The 14,385-nt window shown below is 53.9% G+C and overlaps 2 protein-coding genes across 2 annotated transcripts; one reads left to right on the plus strand and one right to left on the minus strand.

Annotated features, from left to right (window-relative positions):
• Window positions 1-3,405: 3,405 nt before the first annotated feature.
• LOC128728414 (octopamine receptor Oamb-like) lies at window positions 3,406-4,506 on the plus strand. The gene is made up of 2 exons (XM_053822038.1): window positions 3,406-3,846; window positions 3,991-4,506. Exons 1-2 carry the CDS (start codon window positions 3,406-3,408, stop codon window positions 4,504-4,506), a joined length of 957 nt encoding a protein of 318 aa, XP_053678013.1.
• Window positions 4,507-8,428: 3,922 nt separating this feature from the next.
• Window positions 8,429-11,502, minus strand: LOC128728859 (glucose transport protein-like). Its single transcript, XM_053822508.1, has 3 exons — window positions 10,837-11,502; window positions 9,625-10,053; window positions 8,429-9,561 (listed from the first exon to the last, which is right to left on the minus strand). The coding sequence occupies exons 1-3, from the start codon at window positions 11,006-11,008 to the stop codon at window positions 8,465-8,467; spliced, it is 1,698 nt and encodes a 565-aa protein (XP_053678483.1). The 5' UTR covers window positions 11,009-11,502; the 3' UTR covers window positions 8,429-8,464.
• Between the last annotated feature and the right edge of the window lie 2,883 nt (window positions 11,503-14,385).

Here is a 14,385-nt window from a genome sequence, read left to right on the forward strand (position 1 = left end):
CAAGCTAGCAAGCGACAGGGTAGCAGCATTCGATGTCACAATTTGAGCCCTTGCGACTCGCCGAACACTTGTTTCGTGTCCCATTTCTTTCAATAGTAAGGTTAGGAGTCTTCTCGATCCTCTGACAGCTAAATGAACGCTTCACTAAGACGCTAATTGCGCCGGTGACCGGTAGAGGGCGATAAATCATTCTCCACCCAATAGCCAGCAGCCATCAAGAGCAAATAAACGTCAACGTTTCAATCTCCTGGTTGGAATTGACCACACGAAGCGTTCCCAGCTGTCACAAAATTTTCGCTCACCATCGGAAAATCTGAAATGGGACCTGGTCATAGCCTCCCGAAAGAATGCTCCTCCTCTATCCGTGCGAGTGTGGCATACGTACTATCGAAATGAGTACGGGCCCGGCCTTTGGAGGTGACGTTTATTGGGCCTGACGTTCGATAACGCCCCCGGAATTGAGGGTGAAATTAAATTTATTTACGAGAACGCAGATAAAGAAAACAGCTACCGCTATCGGCGTCGGGGTTCGTATGAAACACCGCGTGAATCGATGAAGCGTGAATTTAGCTGTCACCGGGTGCGCTACCGCAGAGAAGGAGATTCACTGTGCTACAATTTCCCAGTATAGGATGAGCGGGGTTTAGCATGCGAAAGGGCACCCGAATGGTGTCAAGGGAAAGGGATTTTTTTAGCGTAATTGGAACCGAACCCCCGGGCGAACGGGACGCGTCGGGGACTCTTCCGCGCGGGGTATTTGCTGCTATTCTTTGTTATTTATTTTATTTGAACCCCACAATCGATAAGATGCGACCAGAGACCGAGACGGATGTGCGAGCGAGTAACGCGCGTCAGACGTGGACGTCGGCTTCGGCTCCAAGGATTACGCAGGACATGGTCCGGAGACGATCCGTTGGCAGGTCCCAGCAAACAAATCAAACCGCAAACTCCTCATTAGTTGTGCCTTGCTTGGTTGGGACACATCGCACGCAACCCGGATCGAGCGTGAGGGAAACGGAAATTTGCCTTTTCAGCGAGGCTGCTCGCTTTTCCGGCTTCCGACCAGGCAACTCTCTCGCACACCCCGTTTGGACGCTGTTACGCAAAACCTCCTGGACCTTCCCGACCTCCAGGGAGGGGTGAGGAGATGTTTGAGGGGGAACGGGGGACCCTTAGCGGGATAAAATCGGAAAAAAAACGGAAACAAACAAGCCAAACCGGATCCACGCCGCCACAGATATAATCGGCGCCAGGAGCACGCGGGCAGGGTGGTATAATCCGTGGTAGTGAAGAAACCATGCTCTGGGTGTTCCGGGGGAGGGGGGATGGGTTCGGCTTCCAGCGGGAAGGGAAAAATAACAAAATTACAACACGCGCATCCAGTGGCGCCCCCTAGCGTGGGACTGTCTCGCCGAGGCGTTCGCACAAGGACAAAGCAAAAGAACAAAGCGGCTGTTGTTTACATCAGCAGAAACCATTTCGTCGGCGTCGGCAAACAGTTGATGAGTGACGTTGGTTCCGGTTCGGTGCACAAAACGAATAAAACCGGCCGTTCTCGATCGTTACCAGACAATCAAAATCGGGCCGCCGGGCGCCAGGAATCGGCCCCTCGAGGATGAAAGGCAGCACGCAAAGCGCGTTGTTCCGAGCCCCCCCAACTCCTATCTGTCAAAAAAAAAGGGGGGGCAGAACTCGCGCACGTCACAAAACAATGCGGGATGCGCGTTTACGCTCTCTCACCGTCGTCCGGCTGCTGAGCTAATTGACATTCCTGTCATCTAGCCTCGTCTGGGACGGTGTGTGTGCGGCCTGTCACCCTTTGTCAATCAATAGCGGCTCCCGGACGCAGCAGCACCAGCAGCACGTCACCTGGGCTGGGCGGATGTCCGGATGCCTTGGTGTACGTCAAACTTTTATCCACACGCCCCGGGACGCCGGGGACTCGCATTCCGGGCACGTAGCGATTAGTGCCGCATTTAATGGGATTGTTCCCCCGTGGAATGGAAATTAAATGCTACACAGCTGAGAAAGGAAACGCCACCGTGCGATGGAAAACAAACCGAATTGGCTATTCGGTTGGGGAATTTTATTCGATCCCACTCTTGTGCGTGGGTCTTCTTCTCTCTGCAGGCTTTCGTTCTACCGGGCAGCTTACCCTCATCGTGTGCGAGTACTTTATGGGCGTTATGCCCACTCGGGAGCGCCTGCCGGTGGTCGTTCCATATTTTACAGTCCTTCTGCTGTAGGTTTATTGAATTTTACGATGCCACCCGCTCGGATCAGAGCATGCAAATCCGGGTAGCTTGGAAGGGAACGGGCACAATCGAGCGTTGTGGTTCGGGGGAGAAGCCACACACCTGCCACCCGCTGGGATCTTTGGCGACGCGATTTACGGTTATGGTGGCAGCAGTGCAAAAAGGAATCGCACCCAGCCAGCTTTCGGCCGGCGTTTTGTGCGCTTGGAGGCTGGAATTTCTTTGGAAGGGCCTCCGGGAAAAGGAAGTCTTAGTGATGGTTACCACCGCTACCGAGGCTTTTGAATGGCTCAGCGATATTAATCAGGAACCTTGACCAAACGTGACAGCAGGCTCTGGAGAATGGACAACGGTGAACGTCTTGGAGCTCATCCTGGACGTTTGCTGCTAAACGTCAGCTGACATCACCGCCTCTTCGGAGACGCACAGACTTTGGGTTTCTTTACACAAACACACACACACATATACACGCATTCATGCGTAAATCTTCCCATTTTCTCGGTGAAAATTCTCCAGGATCTGCCAAACGTACTGGCAAGTTCTACTGAGCATCATTCTCGGGTCTAATGTCGGCCATCTTGCCAATTCAACACCCCCAAATGTAGGGTGTTCTCGGGGAAGGGGGGGGGGGGGCATTTCATCCTTGCACTATTCAGCGAATGCAATTTCATTCCTCGCCACCGCCCCCCCCCCGCCCCGCTCCCCTCTCCCTCCCTTTCACCCAGCCTTCGCTCGCTAGTTCCTGAGCGAGCGTATGGCAGGTGAAGGCCACAGAAGGGCCACAGAAGGGCCACAGAAGGTTTTCCACGCTTCTTCGTGGTGCCAGCAGCAGGAGAGCATTAGTATTATTATTTTCACGCAGTCAGCACCGCGCGGCGGCCATTTTACCGTTCATTCGTTATCCTTTTGCCCCAAGCCCGCGTGTTTAATGGGGCACGCGTTCGCGCACACGCGCAACCAGGCACACACATACTAAAGCTTATCCGATTGTTTTCCCTTCTCTTCTTTCTGCTCCACCCGTCCGCCTTCCACGGTCTCCCCCGCTTTCCACGGTCGGTTCGCGTCCGTCCATCCGTCGCGTCTCGCGTGACACATCCGCGTCCCACGACGCGTCCCTGACCACGGGACGATGGTGTGTCTGCAAGTAGGCATGGGCAACCGCTTCGACGACAATCGGCTCACGTTGCGGATCCATCGCGGGCGTGGTTCAACCAGCGCCCCACATCACGAGTCACCACACAGCAACGGCAGCACGCACAGCACGACGACCAGCATCGGCAGCGCGTCGCCGGAGCGGCTGTCGCGTTACTCGACCCGCGGTAAATTAGCCGCCCACGGGCCAGCCGCCCACCCAGCTCACCACGAGAAGATCAAGATCTCGGTGTCGTACCCATCGACCGAGAACGTGGCGCAGGGCTGTGGCTCACCGGGGGCCCTTGGGCATGCCGAGTCCTCGCTCGGACCGTCTGGGCCGCCGGTGGCGGCTGCGTCGGCGGCAGCCGCCGCCGCCATGGTCGCATCGGCCGCTTCCGGCGGCTCAGCCGCCTCGTCGTCGCTGGGCGCAGCCGCCGGTACGAAGCTGCTGTACGCCGTGCACTACTCCTCTGCGAACGGGCGTGACAGCAACGCGTCCCAAATCTTCCGCCGGCCGTCTAAGGAGCAACACCAGCAGCACCAGCAGCACCAGCAGCATCAACAGCAACAGCAAGCCGCCGGTCTGGGCGGCTCCACGCAGTACCTGACGGTGTCGGAGCAGCAACACCGCGAACGAGGCAGTCTGCTTTCACCGCGCGCCAGTAAACGGATGGGCAAGCGCAACATCAAGGCCCAGGTGAAACGCTTCCGTATGGAGACGAAGGCGGCCAAAACCCTCGCGATCATCGTCGGCCTGTTCGTGCTGTGCTGGTTGCCGTTCTTCACCATGTACCTGGTGCGGCCCTTCTGCGATGATTGCATCAACGAGCTGCTCTTCTCGATCGTCTTCTGGATCGGCTACTGCAACTCCGCCATCAACCCGATGATCTACGCGCTCTTCTCCAAGGACTTCCGGTTCGCGTTCAAGCGCATCATCTGCCGCTGTTTCTGCTCGGGCGGCCGTTTCCCGGGTGCAGTTGGCAGCCGCCGAGGCTCGGATATGTCACAGATGCGCGCACATGGCTGCCGTACGCCCAGCATCTCGCCGAGTGCCGCGGCACAGTCGTTGTGCGATGACAGCGACCCTGTCGGCGGTGACCTGTCCGACTCCAGATGACGCACGTCCTATGCGCCGAGTATCAGCTCCACCTCGAGTCCGGGTTGTGGCATGTTACTTCATGTAGCCGCCGGCGGCGAAACCGGCGGCCAACATGGGCGCAGTAGTATCTCTAGTCTACCGGATCGGGCCGCAAGTGGGGGCTCTGGGGGTGGAGCGGGGGTAGGTGGAGGGGCAGGGGTTGGCCCTTCCACTAGTGGTCCGAATGCTGGTCCTACCCCCTCCACCAGCTGCACCAGTGCCGCCCCAGTGACAGCCGCCGGGCCTAGTGGAACTGTGCGTTCTTCGAACGTGTACGACATTTGCCATCCACTGGTGATGGAGAGTCCGGCTGGGGGTGGTACGAGTGGTGGGGTAGGGCGCACCCCACTGCAGGGTCACCCTCTCGGACCTCTCGGTCCCCTGGCGCCACTGCGCAGCCGCCTCGAGCCGGACTCATCACGCAGCCTCCGGCGACTCAACATTTGATCGTTTTGGGAGCGCTCCATCTGGCACTTTTGTGACCAGAGCTAGGGACGCCACGACGGAAGGCACGCAGGGGGCTAGGGTAGGGAAAGGGAGAGTGGGGCTCTCCCCCAGGAGAAGGGCTAGAGGGAGCCGATCATGTATATAGCGCGTCATCTGCATATCACTCTCATGCCACTCTTCACGCCAAGCGCCAGCTCGTTTTGTAGCTTAAATCGATGTAAACTATAGATGTGTATGTATGTGTGTGTTTGTGCATATGTAGTAGGCAACGTCGCATAAGCAGTGTCGCCTATTACCGACCGCTTCAGTCAGTTGTGATCCTTCAAACCGGATCGCTGCGCTCTCCCGCAGGTGAATCCTTGCCAGGCTCCCAAAGCGTGATGTTCAAAAACTACCACTTGCAATGGTATGCAAAACTTTCACACACACACACACACACGCACGCTTTGGAGCCCTTATCCTTTCGTGCGCTGACACCGGTCGTTTCCCACAGTGCGTGGAAAACCGGACGCTTCGCAAATCAAACCACTATTACAGCTAATTATCAGGATAACGCCCGGTTACAACGGTTTTGGTTGAAGGATGAACGTCAACGACGTTCCCATCGATGCGGTTTCGAGTGAGCCCGATCCGTGCCTGTGTGTATACGCGCATACGTGTGTGTGTGTATCACTACGCATCACTGCAAGGACGAAAGGAGCTGAGCTGGATTTGCATTTGTTCGTAAAGGGCCACGTGCGGGGAGTTGCATCGCTCGTTCGTGCCCCTGCGGGAGACGAAACAATGCTAACAATAATTTTCCCACTTGCTGGTGGAATGGGAGACTCCCGAGATTGGTGCGAAAGGATGCCATCCTTTCGCTGACGGCGCTCCTGTCAGACACCGAGAGCGTTAATCATCGCCGTATGCGTGCTGCCAAGGGCGAACAGAACAGAAGTTTGTATTGTTTGCCGCAGCAATGGAAGCTAGAAAAGATGGGGAAAGAGTGTGCGAAGAGTGCGGGAGAGTGGGCGCATCCGGTCGCTGTGTGTATGTATGTGTGTGTGTGTGCGTGTGAGAGTATTTTAAATGCATTCGCTTTCATGTTTAGCCGTACAGCAGCGAGGGCAAAGCCACAAAAGGGGCGCACCGGAACAAATCTCGGGCGCTCGGAGCCAACGGGGGGAAGAGAAAGGCTTGAGAAAACAGGAGTAAAAACACAAAACCAATTTGTACATACATATACGATGCATCTATGCACGCGTACGCGTACAGTGAGAATGTTTTTTGTCCCGTCTCGGTTTCAACAGTGATGCTGCTTGCGTAACCGAAAAGACTTGAACTATATTGTAGCGAAGAGACAGTAAAATGAATAAAAAAAAAACCATACAACCACGCACGAGACATCCCCACCAAACCGTACTTTACTCACACCCGGGGGAAGAGCGCTCGTGGCTCCCGCATACTTGCCGCCCTTTGTAACGCTGCAGGACGCCGGTCCGAAGGGACATCTAGTGTGCGCCTGCAGGGTAGGCAATTTGCGGAACATCACCATCGCTCGGGTGCGGCTTAGGCAAGTCGCGTATGAGCCCCGGAATGCAGCGTAAGGACATGTGCGTGCGCGTGTGTGTGAGGGAGTGTGAGACGAGCAAACAGGGAAGGGGCGACTTAACATAGTGAGAAGAATGCAACGTAGCTAACAGAAATGAAAAAGAAAAACTAGCTCTCATCATCCTAATCATGTACTTTTATACGAAGCAGAAGTAAAGTATATACACATATACATATACATATAAATATAAAGAGTACAATATGCGCCTACTAATTGTTGTTCTTGTTGTCTAGTTGATCTACTTGTCGTACCATGCATGAAATGCATAAACCGAGCAGGCAATGGCAAGCATTAGCAGGTCAGAGCGAACCTCGGTGGCTCTGGGATCGGTGGGTGCTGGAAATGGGGCCACTATTTCCGGCCCTTCTCACTCACCCTTTTCGGTCCCAGTGCTCGTGGTTTGCGTGAAAGAGAGAGAGAGAGAGAGCTGCAAGGGATGAGGGATACAAATTAAGCAGCTAAGCAAAAGTTGATGTACGGAGCATTTCTTATCGTTAGACCGTTTTGTCGCACCGGACTCGTGACCCGTGGGGTGTCTGGAAGCCGGCATGACCGGATATAGAAGTTGAGTGGGGAGAGAAAAAAGCAACAAACACACACCTCAACTCGACCGCCCCCTTCCCGGTGCCGGGCCAGAGAACGGCGCGAGCTCCGACAAACACCTGTTAAACAAATGTAAATGTAGCACAACGGGTTGTACCGAAACGCCATGTAACCGTGTCCGGCAGCTACTGCAGCTGTAAGCAAACACGTACGTTTCAGAATTAATGATGAGTGTAGGCAAACCCAAGCTGACCTGTTGGTGGAGGAGCATAAGAGTACTAGATGAAGGAGAACTAGCCTGTAACAGCGAGGGAAACTGAAACAAACAAGAGAAGTGCAACAAACTAACAAAACAAGCAAAAACCGATGAAGGAAAGACGTACAAGACGCCAAGCGATAGCTAACTAAACAAACCAAAACAAGCAAACAAAGCATAGCAAAGCAAAACAAAACTCATGCAGTAAAACATAGTCATGTCATAAAACGTAAACATAAAGCTATATTTTTAATATTCAAACAACTCGTTTCTCCGCCTGGGAGACTACGACTAATCGATGTATGGCATAGCTATCAATAGGTCTACATCCTTCGCATTCTTCTCTCTGTATCCCTCTCCTCTACTTCCCCCTTATCCTTTGCAATCCCCACTACATCGGTCTATCTACTCCTATCCAGTGTCACAGGTTTCCTCCCCCGCTAAGGGACGCTCTTTGCCGGCGCAAAAACCAAAAAATCGGAATGCACAGTTCACAATCATGGCGTTGAAACTATTATATGTATATGAAAAGGCGAGGGTACGCACACATGGAGAATCGAAAACCAAAAAAAAAAAGGCATAAAAGTACATCCGCAGCCCCCTTTCGAGGGGGGGGGGAGGGCCGTCGAGAAATCAGTCCCATAAACCACAAACAAATAGATTCAATTTGTTCAAACAAAAAAAAACCCGTGGCATTTCGTGACGTGTTTGTTTCGCTCCCGTCGATGCGGCCCCTCTGTTACGCCCCCTTTTCCCACTTCCCCACTTCCCCCTTTCCCTTGAGCCCAGATTCGCTTCGCTTATCAGCCGCCCTAGCTCTAGCTTTTCCTCTAATCATTTGCCGCTTGATGGGAGTGGAAAAGTAACGGAAAGAAAGTCCCTTATCAGTATTCGAGTCCACCCGGAAGCCCCAGGGGCATGTGGCCCGGGAGAGCCGCCTGCCTGTCGCAGTGTAAGTAGCAACCCCCTTTCCCAAATTCCTGGCTCTGTCCCCCCCCTCCCCCTCCCCCCTCCCCCCTACCCACCCTCCAGCCAGTTGTCAGCCACATGCCGTCGAAGGTCAGTCTTTTCGGTTTCGGTGTTCGCTTGAGGAGACTCCTTCAGATGATGTTCAGGCTGGGGGTGGATGGGTCGGGTGTTTTAGGGGAGTTGGGTGGGGCGTAGCTGAAGATCTGCACCACAGTGCTAGAGGTCTCTGGGGCGGCCACATTCGAGCAGTTCGAACAGGGCCAGCAGGTGCACGGAAGCGTGGGTGAGTTCGACCCTAAGGATGAGGAGCAGGTTGACGAGGTTGAACTGGAGGAGGAAGCACGTGAGGTGACCGGAAGGACTTTGTGTGCGTTACCATCACCGGCTTCAGGTAGACAGAGGAGTACAACGGCGACTGTAAAGAGAGCTACAAGCGCGATGTTCCAAAGTACCCAACCAAGCCCGATATTCCTCAGAAGAACTGGAAGGAGTCGCACAGCGAGATACACCGAACCCCAGCTGATGGCGGTGGAAAGTGTGTGTAGAGCGAACCGATTCTCATCATCCGCCTCGGTGGCTAATAGTGTGCCTGGGATGCGATGAAATCCAACAGCATAGCTGATGTACAGGACTGCAAAGGCGTACAACGGCCAATCGTTGAGAGCTGCGGTTGTTGCGTCAGGCGCATGGATGCGACGTTGGTGACAGTGCCAGCCAAGACCAATGGTTGCCAGAGCGATGATGAGGCCACTGGTGACGAGAAGAGTCTTGTCCAGGTGTTGACGACGATACAGGAAGCGACTGAGTTTGATGGTGACTATAAAAGCGAACATCAGCAGAGCGGCAGCTCTGTTAGGCTCTGGACCTCCTTGACCAGCAAGTTCTAGCAGGTCAGCTAGGTAGAACAGCATCGGGATTGCTCCAATGAACGCCTGGAACGCGAACAGGCTCAATAACGGTACGATCAACGTCAGGTTAGCTTGGCGGCTGATAGCTTCGAATAAACCAGGCGAAGGTTGTTGCCAACGAGCTAATGATGCTTGTAGTGCTGGATGACTTGAGGGTTCATGAGTGCGATGGAGTACATCAGCTGCCTGCGAGACACATCCAGTAGAACAGAGGAACCGAGCCGACTCGGGAAGGAACAACAATCCCACGAAAGAGGCGGCTGGAAAGGCGGCCCATTGCAAAGCGGCCCATAACGGAGAGATTGGAGCCGGTAGAATATCTGTAAGACAAGCGTAAGTAGAGTGCGTGGTTCAAGATATCTTGCAGGAGACTCGGAACTTACCGGCGACGAATCGCAGTAGAACACCGAACGGGAATGCAGCCGTTAGTATCTCGTCTAGAGGTGGTCTACCGAGTCCAACTCGGTCGCTCGATCCGAATTCGTCCACGTATGAAGGTAACAGTGTAAATGCGATACCTGCTGAGATTCCTCCTAGAATACGACCTGCACTCGCGCTCCAGAAGGTCTGCCCATATGCTTCCAGCACACTCGAGCCCATCGCTAACAGAGCCGCCGTCATTAGGTACGCCTTCGTGCCGATCCAGCGGTAGCTCCGATGAACGACTAACGCAATAACAGTGATCATTAGGGCAGGTGTTGCTGCCAGTGAGATGGACCAATTGTCTAGCTGTGGCAGGGTTTGTCCAGTACGCCGGAACGTTCCACTACTCCAGCCTATCGTAGTACCAGCCGTGACGTAGCTGAGAGCGGCTGCAACGGAAATGGTGAAATTATACCGAATGTTTCGCGCAAAAATTTATGCAACATGCTCGCAACCCACGGCTAAAAACGATTCGATCGATTCGCAAAGCTCCATTTCAATCGCTTGTTCTCGTGTTCCGATAGCCCAACGAGGGGTTCGCCATCGTAAATTGTCCGCACGAATAATCCGATCTTTCGGCTGGTGCGGGCGAATTTGAGGGCAAAAAATATGCATTACCATGATTAATCGATTTCTCTCCCTGCCGGCGTATTCATCGAATAAAACTTGTTGCGATGCGGCGTGAAGCCCACTCGGAATGTGCCGCAATAAGGCGCAAATAAAATGCAAATGTCCATCGTTCGCTCTCGCCCTCGCCCTTGGTTTGTCTGGGTTGTGGGATGGTGTACTTAAAGCGAGAACCAACCGGCGAACGTAACACGAGCCTTATTCCGCGAGTTCTGCTCTGTGCTTTCCCACCGATTCCCTCCACAAGAACGCGCGGCCTCGACGGAGGAAGCGAGCAAAAATGAAACAAATTTCGCCGGCAGCGCTCCGTCGAACGAAATATGAGTCTTTGGCGAAGTTTTCCACCCCAAAACTTGCGCGGCCCCGATGCTCTTTGTAGCGATCGAAGCCGCTTTTTGCCCGCGGGAAATTACGCCACGCGTAGGCAACCGCCTTTCGTGAGGCGAGCCACAAAAAGTGGATTATAAATTCGAGAACCGGCGTGCCTGGCGCTTCCGGGGAGCTGTGGAAAAGCCCACCGAGATGGAAAACCGGTGACGACTTACCGACAGCGGTGTACAGGACGGAGGTCCAGCGCTCGTTGAGCAGTGGTTTGCGCATTTTCACCGGTTTGCTGCTGGCGATGGTGCTACTGGAGCTCGTACTACTGCTGCTTTGATTGCTGACGATGCGATGGGAGAAGAACTGCGGTTGCACCTTTCCCAGCTCGTGACTCATTTCCCGGAAACACACTCAAACTCACACACAAAATGGGCACAAATCGCAGACGATGGGCCCCAAGATGCCGATGTGGCGCACTGCCTAAACGAGACTGAGCTCTAGATTCCGTCCCGGGTCAAACCTATCACCGAGAGCTCGCGAGCTGCCCAATCTACTTGGGTTTGTAAGTGTTTTCCTTTTTTTTCTTTTTTACTTTGCTTTCTTTTCCACGAGCTTGAACACCGATAACCGATCGACAGGGACGCCGCCCGCAGACACCGAGAACGTGAATTCGGCGTGTGTTGTGTGGCCTGTTCTGGCCTCTTCAGGCATCGATAAGCCACCCGATCCCGAGACGCCATCGTGCGACTGACAGCTGTCAATAATAAATTATTCGATGCAATGCGGCTCAAACTGGCCCGGTACGGTGATGATAAGCGACAGAACTTTGAACACGTGGGTGAAAGCGAGAGCAAGCTGGAACCTGGACCCTGGCGCCCTGGTGTTCTCGCTTTTTCCACACGACCCAAATCATGGTTCGTACGGGTGTTCGATCCTCGAACCGATCGGCTATCGGACTCGTGATGCAACTCGTTCTTCGCTTTACGGCTTCATTCCAGGCTCCAAAGGCGAACTCGAGCTAATCGAGCGTGATTAGCATTCTAGCGTAACAGCGCCTCTAGAATCCACTGGCAGTGGCCGCGTTCTAGTGTTATCTCGTGCTGGATGGCTGATGAGGCCGCGGCATTAAGTGGGCCCGGACGCATCGTACGATCATTTGACCAATCCGTGGGCCCCGATTCATCTATGACCTTCCTTGCGCTGGAAAGCCCGCAATCGACGTACACACGCTCCAATCAATACGAGTCATCCGACGCCGTTTCCGTCGTTTGGTTTGTACACACAACCGCCTGCACGTTTGGGGTTAGGAATTAAAAATAAACACTCCACGACGCAATCGGTGCCTTTAGGCGGTCGAGCATAGACACACGTATCCGGCAGGGATTGTTTATGGCTCTCGTGGAATATGAGATGTTCCTTTCGAGTTGCCTGAGGCCAATAAACGGTGGCGCCATGATGGTTCAGTCAGGTGGACATACAGTACAGTATTTCGACAGTAGGACGTCCATTTCCCAAAGTTCCACTCTACTTGAAATTATGTCGCAAATTCCGGTTTAAAATATCGACACAATAGCTCCATTGTGGTTCAATTTCATGAGAACTTTAGATTCCTACAGAGAGTTGAGCCACCTCGTTGAGTTTCCTCGAATAGAGGAACACCAACAGCTTCGAGCTAATTATCGAGGCGCCATAATAGCAGCACCGTGCTGTTTGCATCATGAATCACGATCAATGACGCACTAAAAGCCCGCTTTTCACCCACGAAGGCTACAGTGCATTTATCCAAACGCCCATCAGGCCTTTGTGTCGTGCTTCATTTCCCTTTAGCAGCAAGGTCGTGCGGGTGGATGTTTCCTTCATAAAAAACCCCCACGTACTGGATTCCGAAAAAACACCCACAGCTGGAATGTGGTTGCCTTTTGCGGGGGTATGATTTTGTATCCGGTACGATGAATGCGCGTGTGTGTGTGGTCCTTGCGAGTCCTTGTGCATAAAGCCACCGACGTGATGGGCAGGTGTGCCCGTGTTTTCCAGTGGGAAGCTGTGCGAAAGCGTGAGCCGCATTTTCCAACCCATTTCCCAGCCGGTTCGAGACGAACGAACACGCCAACACCGGTACCGGCGTCCATTGAGTGGATTGCAATTGAAATGGCTGCCCTGGAGGCTTTGGGTGGCGAAGTATGCGTGCCGTTTACGTGGAATATGGTGGAATAATTTACATGCATGCATGCTCATCGCGTCCAGCGAGCGTTCATCGAGCCGCCAACACCTAACACCGAACCGGACGAGGTCCCATCGCAGGTCTCGGTCTCCCAGTGACAGCGATTATGCCGATCAATTCATCCATCTGTCATTCTTCATTCCGGTCTCGAGGCGGACACCTAACACTAGCGCCACGAATGCTGCCGTTGGGCGCTTAATGGCGTTGAAACGATGCTTCCAGGGACTGTTGCGTCCTAGTCGCGAATCCAGCGGACCCAGCCGACCCGAGCCAGATAAGTAATTTGTCTCGCTTGCAGCGTTGTTCCAATGCACGGGCGTGTAGCCAACCAGGCTGTGCGGGCAGCAAGCGGCCAACCGACATCTATTTTTACTCCACCACGCCTCGTAGCCAGCAGCCTTGATTAGATTGCAATTGCAAGCTGGCCGCCGCTCGGGACCGAAGCGTCGTGAAGGTAGGTAACACGCGCTACACGCAGTGGTCGCGAGTGCTTGATGAAAATCGAGTTTAACCCGGCACGAGGCTTTAATGCACCCCGAGGTTGCGGTGTGCGCCTGAATGGTAGGCAACTCGCTCGACACGCCGCTTCGCTTGGCAAATGGCTCGCTCCAGCCTGGTCGTTTGGTTGGCAGTGATTAAGAGGCATGACCCGGGTACGATGACGCAGGATGTGCGGTGCTTCTGACCATCTGACCGAACCGAACAATGGTCAGGTCCTCCGTCGGTGAGAGTCCTTGCCTAATCGCAACGATGCCGACCAGGATCCTGAAGCGCCATTCCCATCTCCATTCTCTCAACCCAACACATCCGGTCTCTTCATCCACGTTGGCTCTGCGATTACAACTCGCCGAACCCGGCGTATCTCTGTCAGTGTCATCGACAAACGGAAACCGATTAAACCACACGGCCCTCATGCGCGTGTGTGTGAGTGTAGTCCTCGACTGGTTCTCATCACCTCATCCACCCTTTCAGGCCCTCCAAAAAGGCGATCGGAAGCGCTCGGTACAATCTGGTACCGGTACTGTACGGCTGTCAGGCTTTATCAGGACGCAGTGTCGCTCGGCGAGTTGAACAATTTATTAGAGTCATATCGACTTTCACCCGGTCCCGCTGTCGCTTCCTGCTTCTTTGAGGGTGACACTTTTTTCCTGCGGTTCTGCTTCGTTATCCCTTTCCACCCGTTATCACCGAGATGAATCTCTTGTGGGACATTTTCCCTAGCGGCGAGTTTTTCCGTGCCCCGGATACAACGGACGGAAACGTCAGCTGCAGGTTTAAAGCCAACCACGGGTGGATGTTGCATGCCGCAGGACGTGAATCCTTTCATCCATCTCCCCCTCCCATGGTTCGATCCGGATGCGTTACGCGCGTTATCGATTGGTGGTGGGAATAATGCTCTCACCTCTCGACGTCATCTCGAGGCAGCAGGTCTCCCAGTTCGGAATGCAGGAGGAGTATGGAAGAGTTGGTTGCTGCAGGCGTGAGGTTTAAACCAACAATCGATACGATAGACCGCGACCTAAAGCTACTAGACATTGTTAATAAAGCATTG

This window comes from Anopheles nili, chromosome X (genome assembly GCF_943737925.1).
Source record: "Anopheles nili chromosome X, idAnoNiliSN_F5_01, whole genome shotgun sequence".
NCBI classification, from domain to species: Eukaryota; Metazoa; Arthropoda; class Insecta; order Diptera; family Culicidae; genus Anopheles; species Anopheles nili.